A 19,085-nucleotide genomic window follows, 5' to 3' on the forward strand; every position below is an offset into this window, starting at 1 on the left:
GGGGGGGAAGAGAACGAAGGGGGGGAAGAGAACGAAGGGGGGGGAAGAGAACGAAGGGGGGGAAGAGAAGATACATTTTCCCAATGTATTCAACATGAAAGACATATTTGAGAAGATGCTCAGGAGCCCACACCCAACTGGATGTAGGTTTGCTCGCTGAGCTGGAAGGTTCATGTTCAGACGTTTCGTCACCATACTAGGTAACATCTTCAGTGAGCCTCCAGACTAAGTACTGCTGCTGATTCCTGCTTTCTGTTGTATGTTTGGGTATCTTTGGGCTGGTGAAGTCATTTCCTGTGGTGATGTAATTTCCTGTTCTTTTTCTCAGGGGGTGAGAAATGGGATGCCAGTGAATATGTTTGTTGATAGAGTTCCAGTTGGAATGCCATAATTCTTGTGCATGACTCCGTTTGGCTTGTCTTGGATGGATGTGTTGTTCCAGTCGAAGTGGTGTCCTTCCTCCTCTGCATGTAAAGATATTAGTGAGAGAGGGCCATGTCGTTTTGTGACTCGTTGGTGTTCATGTATCCTGGTGGCTAGGTTTCTGCCTGTTTGTCCAACGTAGTGTTTATTACAGTTCTTGCACCGTATTTTGTAAATGACATTAGTTTTGCTTGTTGTCTGTATAGGGTCTTTCAAGTAAACTAGCTGCTGTTTTAGTATGTTGCTGGGTTTGTGGGTTACCATGATGCCAAGGGGTCCAAGTAGTCTGGCAGTCATTTGAGAAGTCTTTCACGTAGGGGTAATGGCTAGGGTTTCTGAACGTGTTTTGTCTGCTTGTATGGGTTTGTTGCTGAGAAATCCACAGACTGTGTTCATTGGGTACCCGTTCTTTTTGAACACATTGTGTAGGTGATTTTCCTCTGCTCTGCGTAGTTCCTCTGTGCTGCAGTGTGTGGTGGCTTGTTGAATAATGTTCTGATGCAGCTTCGTTTGTGGATGTTGGGAGGATTGCTTTTGTTGATCAATATTTGATCCATGTGTTGTTTTCCTGCAAACGCTGATTTGACGTTCCCCATTGGCTATTCGCTCTACTGTGACATCTAGGAATGGCAGTTTGTTGTTGTTTTCCTCATCTTTAGTGAACTTTATGCCAGTAAGAGTATTGTTCATGGTCTTGAAGGTTTCCTCTAATTTGTTTCATTTAGTGATGACAAAGGTATCATCCACTTGGTGAACCCAAACTTATGTCATTCACAAAATACTGTGCAAGGACTGTAACAAACACTACATTGGACAACAGGCGGAAAACTAGCCACCAAAATACATGAACATCAACTAGCCACAAAATAACATGACCCTCTCTCACTCGTATCCTTACATACAGATAAGGAAGGAGACTTCGACTGAGGCAGCACATCCATTCTAGGACAAACCAAACAGAGACATGCATGAGAATTCCTAGAAGCATGACATTTCAACCGGAACTCTATCAACAAACACAATGACTTGGACCCAATTTAACACCCCTTGAGAAAAAGAACAGGAATTGACATCACACAGGAAATGACATCAGCACAGGAAATGACATTACCACAGGAAAATGACATCAACCCAAAGAAACTCAAACATATAAATAGAAAGCAATGCTTCATCCAGAGGCTCACTGAAGATGTTACTTAGTATGGTGACGAAACGTCTGAACATGAACCTTGCAGATCAGCGAGCAAACCTACATCCATAATCTCAACCTGAGCTACAAATCTTCTCAAAACTCGCTCTCAGTCCAATATCAGCCTCCACGTTCCTTGACAGACACAGAAGTGAACATGCCGACATGAACCTAGCTCAGTCTCACTAAGAGTGAGTAAGGGAAAGTTAGAAGCAAATTTTGAGAATATCACTGTTTAATAATGCTCCAGGTTTTTCAATTTACATATCTCCTCAAAAATCACATCAACCAGAACAACTAGAAATAAAGAGATGGTGAGGTCTGTCTCAACCAATGGGATTTGAGACATTCATCTTCATTTCTCAGTCTTTACCAAAGCACATCAGGCACATGACTAAAAAAAACCACAATTATTAGCAAGTTAATGTCCCCCATTATCCTTTGCAAGCCTGCCATTGTGCCGAGTGTTTCAATTTTTATTGTCCTGTGCTACACAAATGAACACTTAGAGCTTAGATCAATTCCACAGTGGGGACCATTTTCCACGATACACTCTAGCCTCAAGATTGAGACTTCATATGTTAACAAGTCTTCAGAATTAAGGACAGGTTGAAACAACACCCTGAGACAACTGACCTTCTTCTGGGATCTAACTCCTTAATCACGAGATGGCAGGTCAGGGATGGTGCATTGAAATCAGCTCTGCACAGAGACTGAACAGCTCCCTTACACACCAAGCCCATTCACTAACCTATAACAGTGTAAAGAAATGATGATGAACCCCTGTTGTCTACATGTACAGCAACTACTCCACTCACCACCCTGTAGATGACTCAAAGAAAACAAAAATGTAAAAACATAGATAAATTACATTGCTATATTTAGTGCCCCGACAGACCAATGTCAAGCTAAGTAATTAATCAACTGGTAACTGTAAACCAAAAATGTGGCCCACCATTATCTAGATGTGGAAAACTAATACACAGAGATAATAGCTGCAAGACACCCCAGTACACAGGAGGTAGGTGAAATCGGAGAGTCTCACAATAGGCAGGTAAACTGAAAATGGTCAGGTTTCTTTCCACAGTTTGACATCATCACCTCAAGAACACATATTTTCATTTTAATCATAGAAGATTGTGCCTGTATATTCGGTTTCCATATTTACAGGTTTAACTTAGGAAGGCCGACATGCTGTTAGAAATGAGTTTGCTCTAAGTCCACTTTTGAGTCTTTCTCCCACTGCTGCCACGACCAACAGCACAGCTCACCACAAGACATGCAGACTGGAGTTCTGAGTAGCTCTACAATCATACTGTCACCAGAGAAACATGAACAGGGGTTTCCCCTCATCAGTGTAACTTCATGGTCTTGGCATTGACAAGAACATCAAAGTGTGGTATTTTACAGAATTCTTTTCAATGGATTGGCTTTAAAAACTAAACCAGTTCTATTTTTAAAATCAAAAAGCAACTTTATAACATCTAAGAAGAATCAACACAAGTAAACATATGTAAAACACAGAGACAGACACACAAACATGTAATGAGGCAGACTGATGAAATGTTCTTGTGTCCAAGTACTGCTGCCTCTGCTGTTCATGAGTTATCAATTTTCTGATTGCATGATCTCATTATGTTGCCTGTCTGACATGCCCCAGCTTCTCTTATGAATGCTCTCTGATAATGTGTCATGGAAAATGCCTACGATTACAATCATAGACTCACAGAGATGCACAGCACGGAAACAGGCACGTCAGTCTAACTCATCCATGCCAACCAGATGTCCTCACCTAATCTAGTCCCATTTGCCAGCACTTGGGGCCCATATCCCTCTAAACTCTTCATATTCAAATACCCATCCAGATGCCTTTTAAATGCTGTAATTGTACCCAACTCCACGACTCCCACTGGCAGCTCCTTCCATACACATACCATCCTCTGTGTGAAAACACTTCCCCTTAGGTTGCTTTTAAATCTTTCCCCTCTCATCTTAAATCCAAGTCCTCAAGGATTGCACTCCCCTATCCTTGGAAAAAGACCTTGACTATTCACTGAACAAAGAACAATAAAGAAAATTTACAGCCCAGGAACAGGGCCTTAGGCCCTTCAAGCCCGTGCCAATCCAAAACCACTGTCTAAACCTATAGCCCAATTCCAAATGATTTGTATCCCTCTGCTCCCCACCTACTCATGCATCTGTCTAGATGTACCTTAAATGAATCTACCGTGCCTGCCTCTACTACCTCTGCTGGCAACGCATTACAGGCACCTACCACCCTCTGTGTAAAGTACTTTCCCCGTGTATCCACCTTAAACTTTTCACCTCTCACCTTGAATACGTGTCCTCTCATTATTGAATCCCTCACCCTGGGAAAAAAGCTTATATCTATCCATCCTGTCTATACCCTTCATGATTTTGTAAACCTCAATCAGTGTAACTTCATGGTCTTGGCATCTCCTTTGTTCTAATGAAAATGAATCCTAAGCCTACTCAACCTCTCTTCATAGCTAGCACCTTCCATACCAGAAAACATCTTTGTAAACCTTCTCTGCACCCTCTCCAAAGCATCCACATCCTTTTGGTAATGTGGCGACCAGAACTGTACACAGTACTTTAAATGCAGCTGAAACAAAGTCTTGTACAATTTTAACATGACCTGCCAGCTCTTATACTCAATACCCCATCCAGTGAAGGCAAGCATACATAAGCCTTTTTGACTGCTCTGTCTACCTGTGCAGCCACCTTCAGGGTACAATGGACCTGAACTCTCAGATCTCTCTGCTCATCAACTTTTCTCAAGCCTCTTCTGTTTACAGTATAGTTCGCTCTAGAATTAGAACTTCCAAACTGCATCACCTCACATTTACCCGGATTGAACTCCATCTGCCACTTCTCCACCCAACTCTCCAGTCCATCTTCTCCTGTATTCTTTGACAGTTCCATATGCTTTCTGCTACTCCACCAATCTTCGTGCCATCTGCAAACTTACTGATCAGACCACCAATGCCCTCTTTCAGATCAGCACTGATCCCTGTGGAACACCACTGTTCACCTTACTTCATTTCGAGAAACTCCCTTCAACTCCTACAGTCTGTCTCCTGTTGCTCAACCAGTTCTTTATCCACTGAGCTAGAACACCCTGCACACCCTGTTACCATGGGGAACCCTATCAAACGTCTTACTAAAGTCCATGTATATGACATCAACAGCCCTTCCTTCATCTATCAACTTAGTCACTTCCTCAAAGAACTCTATTAAATTGGTAAGGCATGATCTCCCCCACACAAAACCATGTTGCCTATCACTGATAAGCTCGTCTTCCAAATATAAATAGATCCTATCCCCTCAGTACGTTCTCCAGCAACTTTCCGACTACGGACGTCAGGCTCACCCGTTTATAGTTACCTGGAATATCCCTACTAGCGTTCTTGAACAGGGGGACCACATTAGCAACTCTCGAGTCCTCCAGCACTTCACCTGTGTTTAACGATGCTACAAAGATATCTGTCAGGACCCCAGCTATTTTCTCTCTCACCTCCCTCAGCAACCTGGGATAGATCCCATCCGGTCCTGGAATTTGTCCATCTTAATTTCCTTTAGCTTACCCAACACATCCTCCCTCGTTATGACGTGATCCTGAGTAAACAAACTTCTATCTCTAATCTCAACATTCATCATGTTCCTCTCCTCATTGAGTAGTCATTGAGAATTTCACCCATCTTCTCAGGTTCGACACACAACCTTCCTTCCTTATCCTCTGGTGGACCAACTCTTTCTCTAGTTACCCTCTTGCCTCTTATATATGAATAAATGGCCTTGGGATTCTCCTTAATTCTGCTTGCTAAAATTATTTCATGAGGAAAAAGTGAGGACTGCAGATGCTGGAGATCAGAGCTGAAAATGTGTTGCTGGAAAAGCGCAGGTCAGACAGCATCCAGGGAACAGGAGAATCGACGTTTCAGGCATAAGCCCTTCTTCAGGAAAGTTATTTCATGACCCCTTTTAGCCCGCTTGATTCCTCGTTTAAGATTGGTCCTACTCTCCTGATATTCCTTCAAAGCCTGTTCTGTTCTAAGATGCCTGAACTTCATGTACACTTCCCTTTTCCTTTTGGCTGGTCATCCAGGCTCCCCATCCTATCATCTACGGATCACGAATCTTCCCTTTCCTATCCCTAAGTTTTCAAAAGGACATGTCTATCCTGCACGATCTTTAAGCTTTCTTTGAAAGCCTCCCACATATCGAATGTGGACTTCCCTTCAAATAGCTGTGTCCAATCCACATTTCCCAGCTCCTGATGAATTTTGCACAATTGGCCTTGGCCCAATTTAGTACTCTTCCCTTAGGACTACTCTCATCTTTGTCTACAAGTATTCTAAAACCTACAGAACTCTGGTCACTATTCCCAAAGAAATCCCACACTGTAACTTCTACCAAATGGCCTGGCTGATTCCCCAACACCAGGTCCAATATGGCCCCTTCGCTAGTTGGACTACTGACATACTGCTCTGGAAAACTTTCCTGGGTGCTCCTTACAAATTTTGCCCCATCAAGAACTCTGACACGAAGTGCATCCCAGTCAATGTTGGGAAAATTAAAATCTTCCATCACCACCACCCTGTTGTCTCCACATCTTTCCATAATTTGTTTACCTATTTATTCATCTACCTCACGCTCACTGTTGAGAGGCCTGTAGTACACGCTCCAACGATGTAACTGCACCCTTCTTATTTCTCAGCTCTACCCATAATGCCTCACTGCTCAAGCCTTCTATAGTGTCCTCCTTTAGCACAGCCATGATATCGTCCCTGACCTACAATGCAACTCCACCCCCCCCGACTTTTACTTCCCTCACTGTCCCATCTGAAGCATCTATATCCTGGAACATTTAGTTGCCAATCATGCCCTTCCTTCAACCAAGTCTCTGTGATCACAATAACGTCATACTCCCAGGCACCAATCCAAGTCCTAAGTTTGTCTGCCATATCCACTATACTCCTTGCATTAAGACCACCAGTTCCTTTCCGATCATCTACTCTCTGCCTACTCTTCCCCTTGGTAATGTTAACTTCATGATCCTGTTCCTTACAGTCTCTAGTTTCCACCTCACTGTCTACTCGTCTTCTCTTCTGGTTCCCAGCCCTCTGCCACATGAATCCATGTCAGTTCATTCCATACACCACCGTCTGTGTGAAAAAGTTGCCCCTTAGGCCCCTTTTAAATTTTTCCCCTCTCACCCTAAACCATGCCATCTAGTTCTGGACTCCCCCACCACAGGGAAAGGACCTTGTCTATTTATCCTATCAATGCCCCTTATGATTTTATAAACCTCTATAAAGTCACCCCTAAGCCTCCAACGCTCCAGGGAAAACAGCCCCAGCCTATTCAGCCTCTCCCTATTGCTCAAACCCTCCAACCCCGGCAACATCCTTGTAAATCTTTCCTGAATCCTTTCAAGTTTCACAACATCCTTCTACCTTCAAGCCAGTTCTGTATCCAAATGGCTAGTTCTCCCTATATTCCATGAGATCTAACTTGCTAACCAGTCTCCCATGGGGAACCTTGTTGAATGCCTTACTGAAGGCCATGTAGATCACATCTACCGCTCTGCCCTCATCAATCCTCTTCGTTACTTATTAAAACTCAATCAAGTTCGTAAGACATGATTTCTCACGCACCAAGCCATGCTGACTGTTCCTAATCAGTGCTTGCCTATCCAAATACATGTAAATCCTGTCCCTCAGGATTCCCTCCAACAACTTACTCACCATCGATGTCAGACTCATTGATTTATAGTTCCCTGGCTTTTCCTTATCACCCTTCTTAAATACTGGCACCACTTTAGACACCCCCCAGTCTACTGGCACCTCATCTGTGGCTACCAATGATACAAATATCTCAGCAAGGGGCCCAGTAATCACTTCTCTATCTTCCTACAGAGTTCTAGGGTACACCTAATCAGGTCCTGGGATTTATCCACTTTTATGCGTTTCAAGACATCCAGCACTATCTCCTCTGTAATATGGACATTTTTCAAGATGTCACCTTCTATTTCCCCACATTCTACATCATCTATGTCCTTCTCCACAGTAAACAATGTGAAGCAACTAGACCAGCACTTAAAATGCCAGGGCAGAGTAGGCTATGACTTGGTCTCTCTCTGGCAGTTTAAAATCGGAGTCAGTACTGACGTGCACTGCTTGATGACACCATCGTTTACAAGTTGTCAGGGCTTGATCTTGGGGTGGGGAGGGGAGTTGTTGGTAATTAAGAACATTGAAATCGAAATAATGTGGTGTTCATTAATGGCAGCGACATTAGTGACAGGCATTAACATTTCTTGATTCAGCAACAAAATACACTTCACTGAAGGGAGCAAAATGTTCTTTGTGTTTATCATTAAAGCTATGGGGAGCACAAAAGACAGCTATTCACATCATATTTTTGCTAACTCTCTGAAGGACCACTGAACTACTTCTGGTGTCCTAGCTCTCCCCACTGCACTGACAATATTTGCTTTTCAACTGTAGAACCAGTTTTATTTATGTTATCCCAAATTATCAAACTCTCAGCACCACGCAATGCCAATGCTCGTTCAGTGACTTCCTATGTTGGTTTGTTTTATTTTGAGCATCATACATCCATTTCTTAAAATGGAATGTGTGGTGCTGGAAAAGCACAGCAGCTCAGGCAACATCCAAGGAGCAGGAGAATCGTTGTTTAGAGCAAAAGCCCTTCATCAGGAATACTTATCCAATAAAGAAACTAAGTGTAATCTGCCATTTCTTAAAATGTTCTCTCCTGAACCAGAAGGAAATTTGGTACATTGTAGTAGCAAGCATCTAATGTAATGAACCTGTCTGTGATCACTATTCATATATGGGCTTTTCACAGTAATTTGGCAAATAGTCAGACCTATTTAGTCAGTTTTGATACAATGTATCACATGTGTTAGTGCTGCAGGGTGTGCTTCATGCCAACAATAGCTGCAGGCAAATTCTCAATAATGTAAAATAGTGAAAAATTCACTTGTTCGTACTGCTGCTTTTGTTTTCTCATTGACCTGTGAACAGTGACTGGTTTGGTAACTCTGCCACTGTATCACTTGAGTGTAAAGCTTTTCTTTCAAACGCTCGCATAACCTTCATGGTGAGTAGACAGAAGAGACTTTGATCATAGGTTCCAGAGAACGCACACACCCTACTCCAAGCAACAACAGATGCAGACAACAGAAGATAAAGCACGAAGGCTGATACAGTAAATGCAATTGATCTGAAAATTGACACATACTGGCTGGACATCTGCTGGAAAACACATCCTGTTTTCATTTATTCAGAGACTGAGCAAAGTTCACCCCATCTGTGTTGACAGAGCGGTCTGCATGATACACAGCCAACTCATTTGTCGCCCAAATTTTAAGGTATACAATTTAGCAATGCATTAGTTTCAGATCACCCTTAGATGAGTGCCTGTAAACAACTGTAGATGCTGCCATCTCGGGATAGAATAACCCATTCTCATTGAGATCACAGGAAAAGTTAAGATGAAAACTATTGTTGTGGGCCAGTAAAGGTCAGACATTTCAGTTTAAAAAAAACGAGAATTGCACTGAGCTGTATTTAATGTAGGCAACTGAGGCAGGAAATATTGCAGGAAAACACAATTAATAGCAAGAGAATCCGAACATATTTCCCCATCCCAGGATAACTTCCCGAAATTAAACTGTTAGCTGGAACAAAATTTATATTATTATTCTTGAGCCCACCAGAACCTAGTGCTAGTTCAGAGATTGAGTGAGAATGGCACTGCTTACCCATGATTCCTGAAAATCACTTAGCAAATTCCATTACGTCTTCCCATATTCTTTGAAGTGGGTTCCTTCATGAGAGACGCAGCATGGGGAAGAAAGGGGTTCTCTGATCCTTCTTCCCCAAACACTCTCGTGTGACCTAAATCCGCCCTTATTAATTCGAATCAAGTGATCCAATGGTGCCATTTGGTACTGGCCCTGCAGTATTCCTGACTGCAGCCACTGCTAACAGTGGCACAGCCAGTTATGGAGAGCAGTAAGTCTCTAATTGGTCAGCAGCTGGAGCATTTCCACACCAAGACTCCTAAATCCCATGAAAGACCACTGCTGGTCAGCTAATTCTCTGGCAGGCACTCAATTCAAACAATTCTTCCCATGCCCCTCAGAATCTGTGTGGTTTTTCCATTGGTTCAATAGGTGGGCTGGACTAACATATCAATTGCATTAAATTCTGCATTGTTTCTCAAATACATCACTCACTCAGACAAACAACAAATTAAGTATCAAAAGCATCTTGATGTCATACAGAGCCTCAGAGATCAGTGCTGTTTGTAACTGATTTCACAGTGAAGATTGAAACAGTTCTTTGCTGAGGATACCAAATTGAAATGGATGGCAGACTAAAGCCAGTCAAATACAGACAAGCCTGGATTTGGCAGCTGGAACCTATTTTTAATACAGGAAAATAATACATCACAAGAGTAGCGCAGGATATTTAAGATGGCAGTGGCATTACTGAGCAGGACAGGTACATGGTCACACTGGTAAATAGTTGTTGGAAGCCAGTGGACAGTAGCAGTTAAGGGAAAAAAAAAGGAAGACCTTCAGCAATTGAATCAGGAGAATTGATAAATTTTAGGCAATGGTTCTTTATGTTATAGAAATTTAGTTTAGTCTTGCCTGTGGTTCTGCTTACAGACATTATTGCAGTAATATGAGAAATAGCAGGCTTTGTGAATGGGAAATTGTGACTAATTTATTAGAGAATTTCAAGGAAGCCTCAACCAGAGTAGATAGAGGGGAAGTAGGCAGATGCATTGTATTTAGACTTTCAGAAGGCACTCATCAAGGTACCTCACAAAAGGTTAATCATAGGGTACGGATCCAAGATGTTGCAGGTAGAATATTGGCAAGGATAGAGAATTGGCCAATGGGTAGAAAACAACAAGTGGGAAATAGTTCTTTTTCAGGTTGGTAATCCACAATTAGTGGGATTCCAAAGGGATCAGTGCTGGGACCACATCGATTCACAACTTAAGTTAACGAACTGAAGGAAATAAATATACTGTAGCCAAATTTGCAGATGACACGGAAATAGGCAGATTGCGTGAGAGATATTGATAGGTTAAGTTGGTTGGGAAAAATGTTGGCAAAGAAGTAATAGAAAACTACAGCATGGAAAGAGGCTCTTTGGCCCAAACTGTCTACTAAGCTAGTTCCAATTGCCCGGATTTGGTCCGTATCCCTCTAAACTCTTCCCGTCCATGCACCTATCCAAATGTTTTTAAAATTTTGAATCCAATTAGCTCCCTCTCCCTGGATCCCATGTGAGCTAACCTTCATGACCAGCATGCCTTCCAGGACGTTGTCAAAGGCCTTACTCAAGTCCAGATAGACAACATCCGCTGTCCTACCCTCATCTATCTTCTTGGTTCCATCCTGGAAAATCTCAAAGATTTGTCACACATGTCTTCCAGCACACAAATCCATATTGAGTATCCCTAGTCAGACCTTGACTATCCAAATGTTTTTTAAATGTAGTTATGTATCTCCCTCAAACACTTTCTCTGGCAGCCCATTCCACATACGCACCATTCTGTGTGAAGAAGTTGCCTCTCAGGTCCTTCTTAAATTTTACCCCCCTCACTATACCCTCTAGTTTTCAATTCCCGATTCCAAGGGAAAAAAACTATATGCATTCATCCTATCTATGCCCTCATGATTTTATACACCTCAATAAGGTCACCCTCATTCACCTATGTTCCAAGGAATAAAGTACTATGCTGGCCAACCTCTCCCTATAATTCAGGCCTACTGTTGCTGGCAACAAATATCCTCGTTAATCTTATTTGCACTCTTTCCAGTTTAATGATGTCTTTCCTATAACAGGGTGACCATAATTGTACACAAAACTCCAACAATTTATACAACTGTGGCCTAACGTCCTACTGCTATTCTCAATGCGTCAATCAATGAAGGCCAACATCCTAAATGCCTTTTTTACCACCCTGTCTACCTGTAATGCTGCTTTCAAAGAACTATGTACTTGTATTCCTAGGTCCCTCTGTTCCATAACACTTCTCAGGACCTTACCATTTACTGCATAAGTCCTACCTTGGTTTGACCTTCCAAAGTGCAACACCTCACACTTATCTGTACTGAATTGTATTTGCCAATCCTCAGCCCACTTCTCCATCTGATCATGTCCCTCTGTAATTTTTGACAACCTTCCTCAATTTCAATGATACCTCCTAATTTTATATCATCTGCAAACTTACTAATCATGCCTTGTACATTCACATCCAGATCATTTGTGTAAATAACAAAGGTCCCAGCACTGACCCGTGTGGCACACCACGAGTCACAGGTCTCCAGTTCGAGAAACAGCCTTCAACCATCACTCTTTGCTTCCTACCATTTAGCCAATTTTAAATCCAATTAGCTAGCTCTCCCAGGATCCCATACAAGCTAACCTTCATGGCCAGCCAGTCTTGCAGGACCTTGTCAAAGGTCCAGATAGACAACATCCACTGTCCTACCCACATTTATCTTCTTGGTTTCCTCCTGGAAAAACTCAAAGATTTTTTTTTTTAGATGAGATTAGTGTGGAAACAGGCCCTTCGGCCCAACAAGTCCACACCGACCCGCCGAAGCGCAACCCACCCATACCCCTACATTTGAAACCCACGCAGACACGGGGAGAACGTGCAAATTCCACACAGTCAGTCGCCTGAGTCAGGAATTGAACCCGGGTCTCTGGCGCTGTGAGGCAGCAGTGCTAACCACTGTGCCACCGTGCCGCCCAAACATGACTTTCTGGATATAAATCCATGCTGAGTACCCCTTGTCAGACCTTGACTATTCAAATGTTGGTTGATCCTGTTCCTCAGTATCCTCTCCAATAACTTACCTATCACTGATGTCAAGTTCACTGGTCTGAAGTTTCCTAACTTGTCTTTGCTATCTTTCTTAAATAATGAAACAACATTAGCCATCCTCCAGTCTTCTGGAACTTCTCGTCAGTATTCACTCAGGAACAGGACATTGTTGCCGATGTGAATATTGAGTCACAATTAATTAGAATGGACGGCTTTGAGGTATGAGGGAAGAGGTGTTGGAAATTCTGGAAAGGGTGAAAATAGATAAGTCCCCTGGGCCTGATAGCATTTATCCTAGGATTCTCTGGGAAGCAAGGAAGGAGATTGCAGAGCCATTGGCCTTGATGTTTATGTCCTCGTTGTCTACAGGAGAAGTGCCATGGATAGGAATAATGTGATCAAGGATAGTCAGCATGGTTTTGTGATGGGCAGGTCGTGCCTCACAAAACTTATTGAATTCTTTCAGAAGGTGACTAAGGAGGTAGACGAGGGGAAAGCGGTAGATGTGGTGTATATGGATTTTAGTAAGGCATTTGATAAGGGTCCCCATGGTAGGCTACTGCAAAAAATACGGAGGTATGGCATTGAGGGTGAGTTGGAGGTTTGGATTAGGAATTGGCTGGCTGGAAGAAGACAGAGGGTAGTAGTTGATGGTAAAGGTTCATCTTGGAGTGCAGTTACTAGCATAAATGCTGAGAGGATGGTTCTCCTCATCTGAGTGTCTAGGACAAGAGGGCATTGTGTTAGAATAAAAAAGCACCATTTAAGGTTGAGATGAGCAAGAATTTCTTCTCTCAAGAGATTTGGAATTTCTTGCCACAGACTGCTGTGGGGCAGAGTCCTCGTTAATAATAAAGGTTGAGATAGATAGATTCTTGATCAGTAGGGGAATCAAGGGGTACAAAAAATGCAGGAAAATGGATATGAGGAATGTCAAACCAGCTATGATCCTATTGGATGGTCGAGCAAGTTCAAGGGGCCAAACTGCCTACTCCTGCTCCCATTTCTTATGTTTACATTTCAAGAAGATTATTGTTGCAAAAAGATAGCATGGTCATTTCAACCATGGGTATCAGGACTCCCCAAAAGATAGCAGCTGAATGGAACAAAGTGTTTGCACACTATCCTTGCAACTTTTGGTACTACATTTTTACCTTGCCGAGACAAACCGAATTAATGTTTACTCTCTCTCCCAGCTGCAAAACAAACTCAGATTTTAGGAACTACAATCCAATTCCAATGGATCCACAGCAGAAAACTTTTCCAAAAGTTCTATATCAATTGGCAGTTATTAGCTTCATAGCGTAAGGAAATGATGGTATTTGGCTAACACTTGCTTCTGTCAAGATCGTCTCTGGTCTTTTATGGTGAGACACAAGTTGATTACAAAATAAAGTATGGAATCTGAAATGTCACAGAATTGCTATTATAAACAGCATCACAATGGTCACAATACAGTGAGATATAATACTACTACTTTCTGACAGAATGTTGTATTATAATATTGTTGCATAACCACGGTGAGGTATACTAGCGCAACCATGTTTTAGTATATAAGGTACATAAACTGCCACTCACCTGTATGCTGCCAAAGTCAACATTCTCATAGTGGAAATGGGCACATTCTGCCAGTTTGGGAAAGTGACCTTTCGTGAATGCCATCCTGCAACATTGAGAGGAACACGGCATTAATGTTAACCTTCACTTTTACCAGGAACAACTTACGCTTACATAGTAACTCCAATAGCTCTGTTAACATTCCCTTGCTCAGTTGATTTCTACCCTGCAGGTACGAAAATTTTCTTTGTCAGAATTACCCAGAAGATAACAGGCAACAGAAGAAATCAGATAAGATTCTCCCCCACTCAAACACAAAATTTCTAAAGCACAAGATTGCCATCCACCCCAAGCAATCATCAAGTGGGAATACTACAGTGCAGAATTCGAACTCAGTCTGAAAAACTTAAAAATTGTCAAAAGCTGGTAGTGTGAAATGGGTTGTCAAGAAAGCCCATTTGATTCATCAACATGTTTTAGCCCTGTCTGGAATTTGCGTGACTCCAGTCCCACACTGTAAAGAACTCGATGACCCACTGAAGTAGCCTAGTAAGCTATTCCATAGCAAGTTATTTTAAACGATTCAAGTCAACCTTCTCAGGACATTTAGACAAAGACAACAGAAGCACCATCCTCACACCCTAAGAATGGATAGGCTGAGAGTAATGTGAAAAAAAGCAGAAGGTTTTGTAAAGACCTCCTCTAGCTACAGTCATTGTACAAATGGCTCAAGGTTCAATTCCTTTGAATGTACATGAGAGAGTCATGAAAGAAAAGTAATACAAGATATTCAACTCCTTAAATGAATGTCCCCAAAAGACTGCTTGGGATACTGGGTCAGAAATTGCTGTTTCACTTGTTTCCATTCCCAGTCCAGGCAGAGTCGAGAACATTCCTATGGTCTACTTGAGAATCCTAGGACAGAGATGGACCACACTTTTTTTTCTTGCAGCCTTTCACATGCTTGCCACCTCACAGCAAGGTTTTAGCAGCAGGAAATGGCATGCTGAAATTTCAGCAAGTCAGACAGATGAGAGATTAGATGCTAAGTTATCCATGTGTTACATAGAACATAGAACATTACAGCGCAGTACAGGCCCTTCGGCCCGCGATGTTGCGCCGAACTGTCATACCAATCTGAAGCCCATCTAACCTACACTATTCCATGTACGTACATATGCTTTTCCAATGACGACTCAAATGTACTTAAAGTTGGTGAATCTACTACCATTGCAGACAAAGCATTCCATACCCTTACTACTCAGTGTTAGCAACTGTATACTTGGTATACTGTGTACAGCTACTAACACGCTCATTTTTCACAATTAGTTTTGTATTATACTTACTAAGATGCTTTTCTGAAGTCATGAATTTGAATAAATTCTTTAGTTTTCTTTTAAATTCTACTTGCAGCCCAAAATTCCCAACTGGCCTTATTTTTGTCATGAACGTGACTGCTTTGGCCAGTTTTAATCTGTTACAGCACAGAAAAAGGCCCTTCGGCCCACTGCATCAACACCAATCAAAAACAATCACCTAACTATCCTAATCCCATTTTTCAGCACTCGGCCTATTGCTTTGTATGTCTTGGAATTGCAACACCACATCTAAATACTTCTTAAATGTTTTGAGAGCTTCTGTCTTAATCAACCTTACTGGTTGCAAGTTCCAGAACCCCATCACCCTCTGGGTGTAAAAGATTTTCCTCACATTTCCTCTAAACCTTCTGCCCCCTTACCTTAAATCTATGTCCACCAGACATTGATTCCTCCACCAAGGAATAAAGGCCTTTCTGTCTACCCTTTTTATGCCCCTCATAATTTCAAACCTCACTATAATGCACTCTCTCAATCTCCTCTACTATAACAAAAATATCAATCACTTTTCATAACATACACAGCAGGCAACACTTTTTAAATCTCTTCTGCACCCTCTCCAGTGCTATTACATCCCTCCTATACTGTGGATTCCAGAACTGCATATAGTACCCTAGCTGTGGCCTAAACAACATTTTATATAGTTCCAGCAAAACCTGTTTGCCTTTAAATTGCATACTTCAATTAATAAAGGCATGTATATACCATGTGCCTTCTTAACCACTTTCTCCACCTGTCCTGATACCTTATGGTAGATGCACACTAAAGTCCTTCTGATCGTTAGTGCTTTCCAGGGTCCTATTGTGCATCATGCATTCCCTGCCCTTGTTTGTACAACATAAATGGACCGCCTTAAATTTAACTGAACTGAATTTCATTCGCCACTGATCAGCCCATCTGACCAGCCTGTCTATTTCCATTTGTGGTCAAAGGCTATCAGTCTTACTATTTAGCACCTCTCCAAACTTTGTATTGCCTGCGAACTTACTGATCAACCCTCCTACCTTCAAGCCCAAATCACTTAAATAAATTACAAACAGCCAGAGCTTTCTCCCTCTCACTTTAAACCTATGCCCCCTAGTATTCGGAGAGTCGGTGCAGACTCTTCCACTCTGTTGAGATTCTATAAACTGGGACCCCATTGGACACAGGTCTCCAGTCAGAAAAATACTCTCAACCATCATCCTTTGCTTCTTGCCACCTGGCCATTTGTGGATCCAATCTGCCAAATTCTTTTTGGATCTCACAGTATCTTTGACATCAGACTCCCTTGTGTGACCTTCTAAAACGCTTTGCTGAAGTCCAAGCTAACAACATCGAATACATTGACCTCATCCACACACCAAGTCACTACTTCAAAAAATTCAATCAAGTTGGTCAGATATAACCTTCCCTTAAAATCCATACTGACTACTCTTGATTAATCCCCACCTCTGTAAATAAAGATTACTTCTGACCCTCAGAATTGATACCAATGGTGTCTTCAGCACAGAGGTCAGACTGACTGGCCTGTAGTTTCCTGGTTTGTCCTTCTTGAATAACGGAACCATATTGACTTTCCTCCAATTCTACAACACCTCTCCTGTGGTCAGACAGGAACTGTAAAATTTTTGCAAGTGCCTCTGCTATTTCCTCCCTTGCCTTGCCTAGGATATATTTCATGTGGCCCTGGAAATCATCTACTTTTAAACCACTAAAACACTCAATCTCCTTGTTTTCTATGCTAATTTCCTTCATCGTATCACAGAACTTCTCCCTGATTTCTACACCTATAATATCCCTCAAACAACTGAACACTTATCCAAATTATTCAATCAGAACCCTACCTACATCCTTTTGATCCAGGCACAAATTGTGGTCCTAATGGGCCCTACAGTTTTCCTTATTATATTTTTACCGATAATGTAAAGGACCTGTAAAACAATTTAAGATTTTCTTTCCATTCTGAAGTAGGGTCACTGGACCGGAAACGTTTACTCTGCTTTCTCTCCACAGATGCTGCCAGACCTGCAGCGATTTTCCAGCAATTTTTGTTTTTGTTTCTGACATCCAACATCCGCAGATCTTTGATTTTAATGTTTAGGATTTCCCTTTACTTTTCCTGTCACTACCCTGTATTAGCTCTCCTACGTTCCCTTTTAAATTCCCTCTTGCACATTCTAAACTCCTCTAGAGATCAGAACATAGAACAATACAACACAAGAACAGTCCACTATGTTTGTTCCGACCACGATGCTGTTCTAAACTAATTCTACCTGTCTGCACATGGCTTATATCCCTTTATTCTATATCTGGTCACGCCTGCCTAAATGCCTGTTAAACTTGATTATCATATCTGCCTCTGCTGCCTCACAGCGCCAGAGATCCGGGTTCAATTCCCGCCTCAGGCGACTGACTGTGTGGAGTTTGCACGTTCTCCCCATGTCTGCATGGGTTTCCTCCGGGTGCTCCGGTTTCCTCCCACAGTCCAAAGATGTGCAGGGTCAGGTGAATTGGCCATGCTAAATTGCCCGTAGTGTTAGGTAAGGGGTAAATGTAGGGATATGGGTGGGTTGCGCTTCGGCGGGTCGGTGTGGACTTGTTGGGCCGAAGGGCCTGTTTCCACACTGTAATGTAATCTAATGTAATCTAATCTAATCTACAACTCCAAGTAGCATGTTCCAGGTACCTACCACTCTGTTTAAAAACAAAACTTCCCATGCAATCTCCTTTTAACTTTCTCCAATACTGCATACAATTGTAGTCACTCTGCCATAGGAAGGATGTTATTAAACTGAAAAGGGTGCAAAAATGATTTACAAAGATGTTATTGAGACTGGAAGGTTGATAGGGAGAGGCTAGATAGGTTGAGACTTTTTTTTCTGAAGCGTAGGAGGTTCAGGAATGACCTTTTAGGGGTTTCTAAAATGAGGGGCATAGATAAGGTGAATAACCAAGTTCTTTTCCCTGAGGCAAGGGAGTCCAAAACTACAGGGCATAGGTTTAAGGTGAGAGGGGAACGATTTAAAAGGAACCTGAGGGGTAACTTTTTCTATGAGAATGGTGCTCTATGGAACGAGCTGTCAGAGGAAGTGGTAGAGGCAGATACATTACAACTTTCAACAGACATTTTGACAGGTACAGGGATAGGAAAGGTTTAAAGGGATATGGACTATATGCTGACAAATGGGACTAGTTCAGTTTAGTAAACTTGGTTGGCATGGACCAGATGCACCAAAGGGCCCATTTTTGAGCTGTATGACTTTATATCTGTATCACTGTATGATGGGTATTTGTAGAATCTAGAGGACAATACAGAATAGGCGACAGGTTTTAAGACTACGTCTATGCTGGCTCTTCAGACGGATTAATCCCATTCACTTGAGCATTTCCCTTAACCTGGCATTATTTTCTTCTTCAAGTATGAATTCAATTTTCTTCCAGAAAATATTACTATATCAGTATTCACCATTTTATTTGAAAACATTTTCCAAAATCTGTCAAGAAGTTGTGTAAAATAGCTCTCTCAGATCATCTCTGGCTCTTTTGTCAATCACATTAAATCTGTGCCTCAAGTTATCAACTCCTGAATCACTGAAAACGGTTTGTGTTTACTCAATGTAAAACCTTCATGATTTCAAACACCCATA

General features: G+C 42.0%; 1 protein-coding gene across 6 annotated transcripts in view; it reads right to left on the reverse strand.

Annotated features, from left to right (window-relative positions):
- arhgap32b (Rho GTPase activating protein 32b) overlaps positions 1-19,085 on the reverse strand; it is a 551,689-nt gene that overhangs the window by 243,177 nt on the left and 289,427 nt on the right. For all 6 annotated transcript variants that reach the window (XM_043676934.1, XM_043676933.1, XM_043676937.1 and 3 more), the window contains one exon: positions 14,102-14,186. In XM_043676934.1, the coding sequence (XP_043532869.1) occupies positions 14,102-14,186 (85 nt within the window). The remainder of the gene's footprint in view (positions 1-14,101; positions 14,187-19,085) is intronic.

This window comes from Chiloscyllium plagiosum, chromosome 35 (assembly GCF_004010195.1).
Source record: "Chiloscyllium plagiosum isolate BGI_BamShark_2017 chromosome 35, ASM401019v2, whole genome shotgun sequence".
NCBI classification, from domain to species: Eukaryota; Metazoa; Chordata; class Chondrichthyes; order Orectolobiformes; family Hemiscylliidae; genus Chiloscyllium; species Chiloscyllium plagiosum.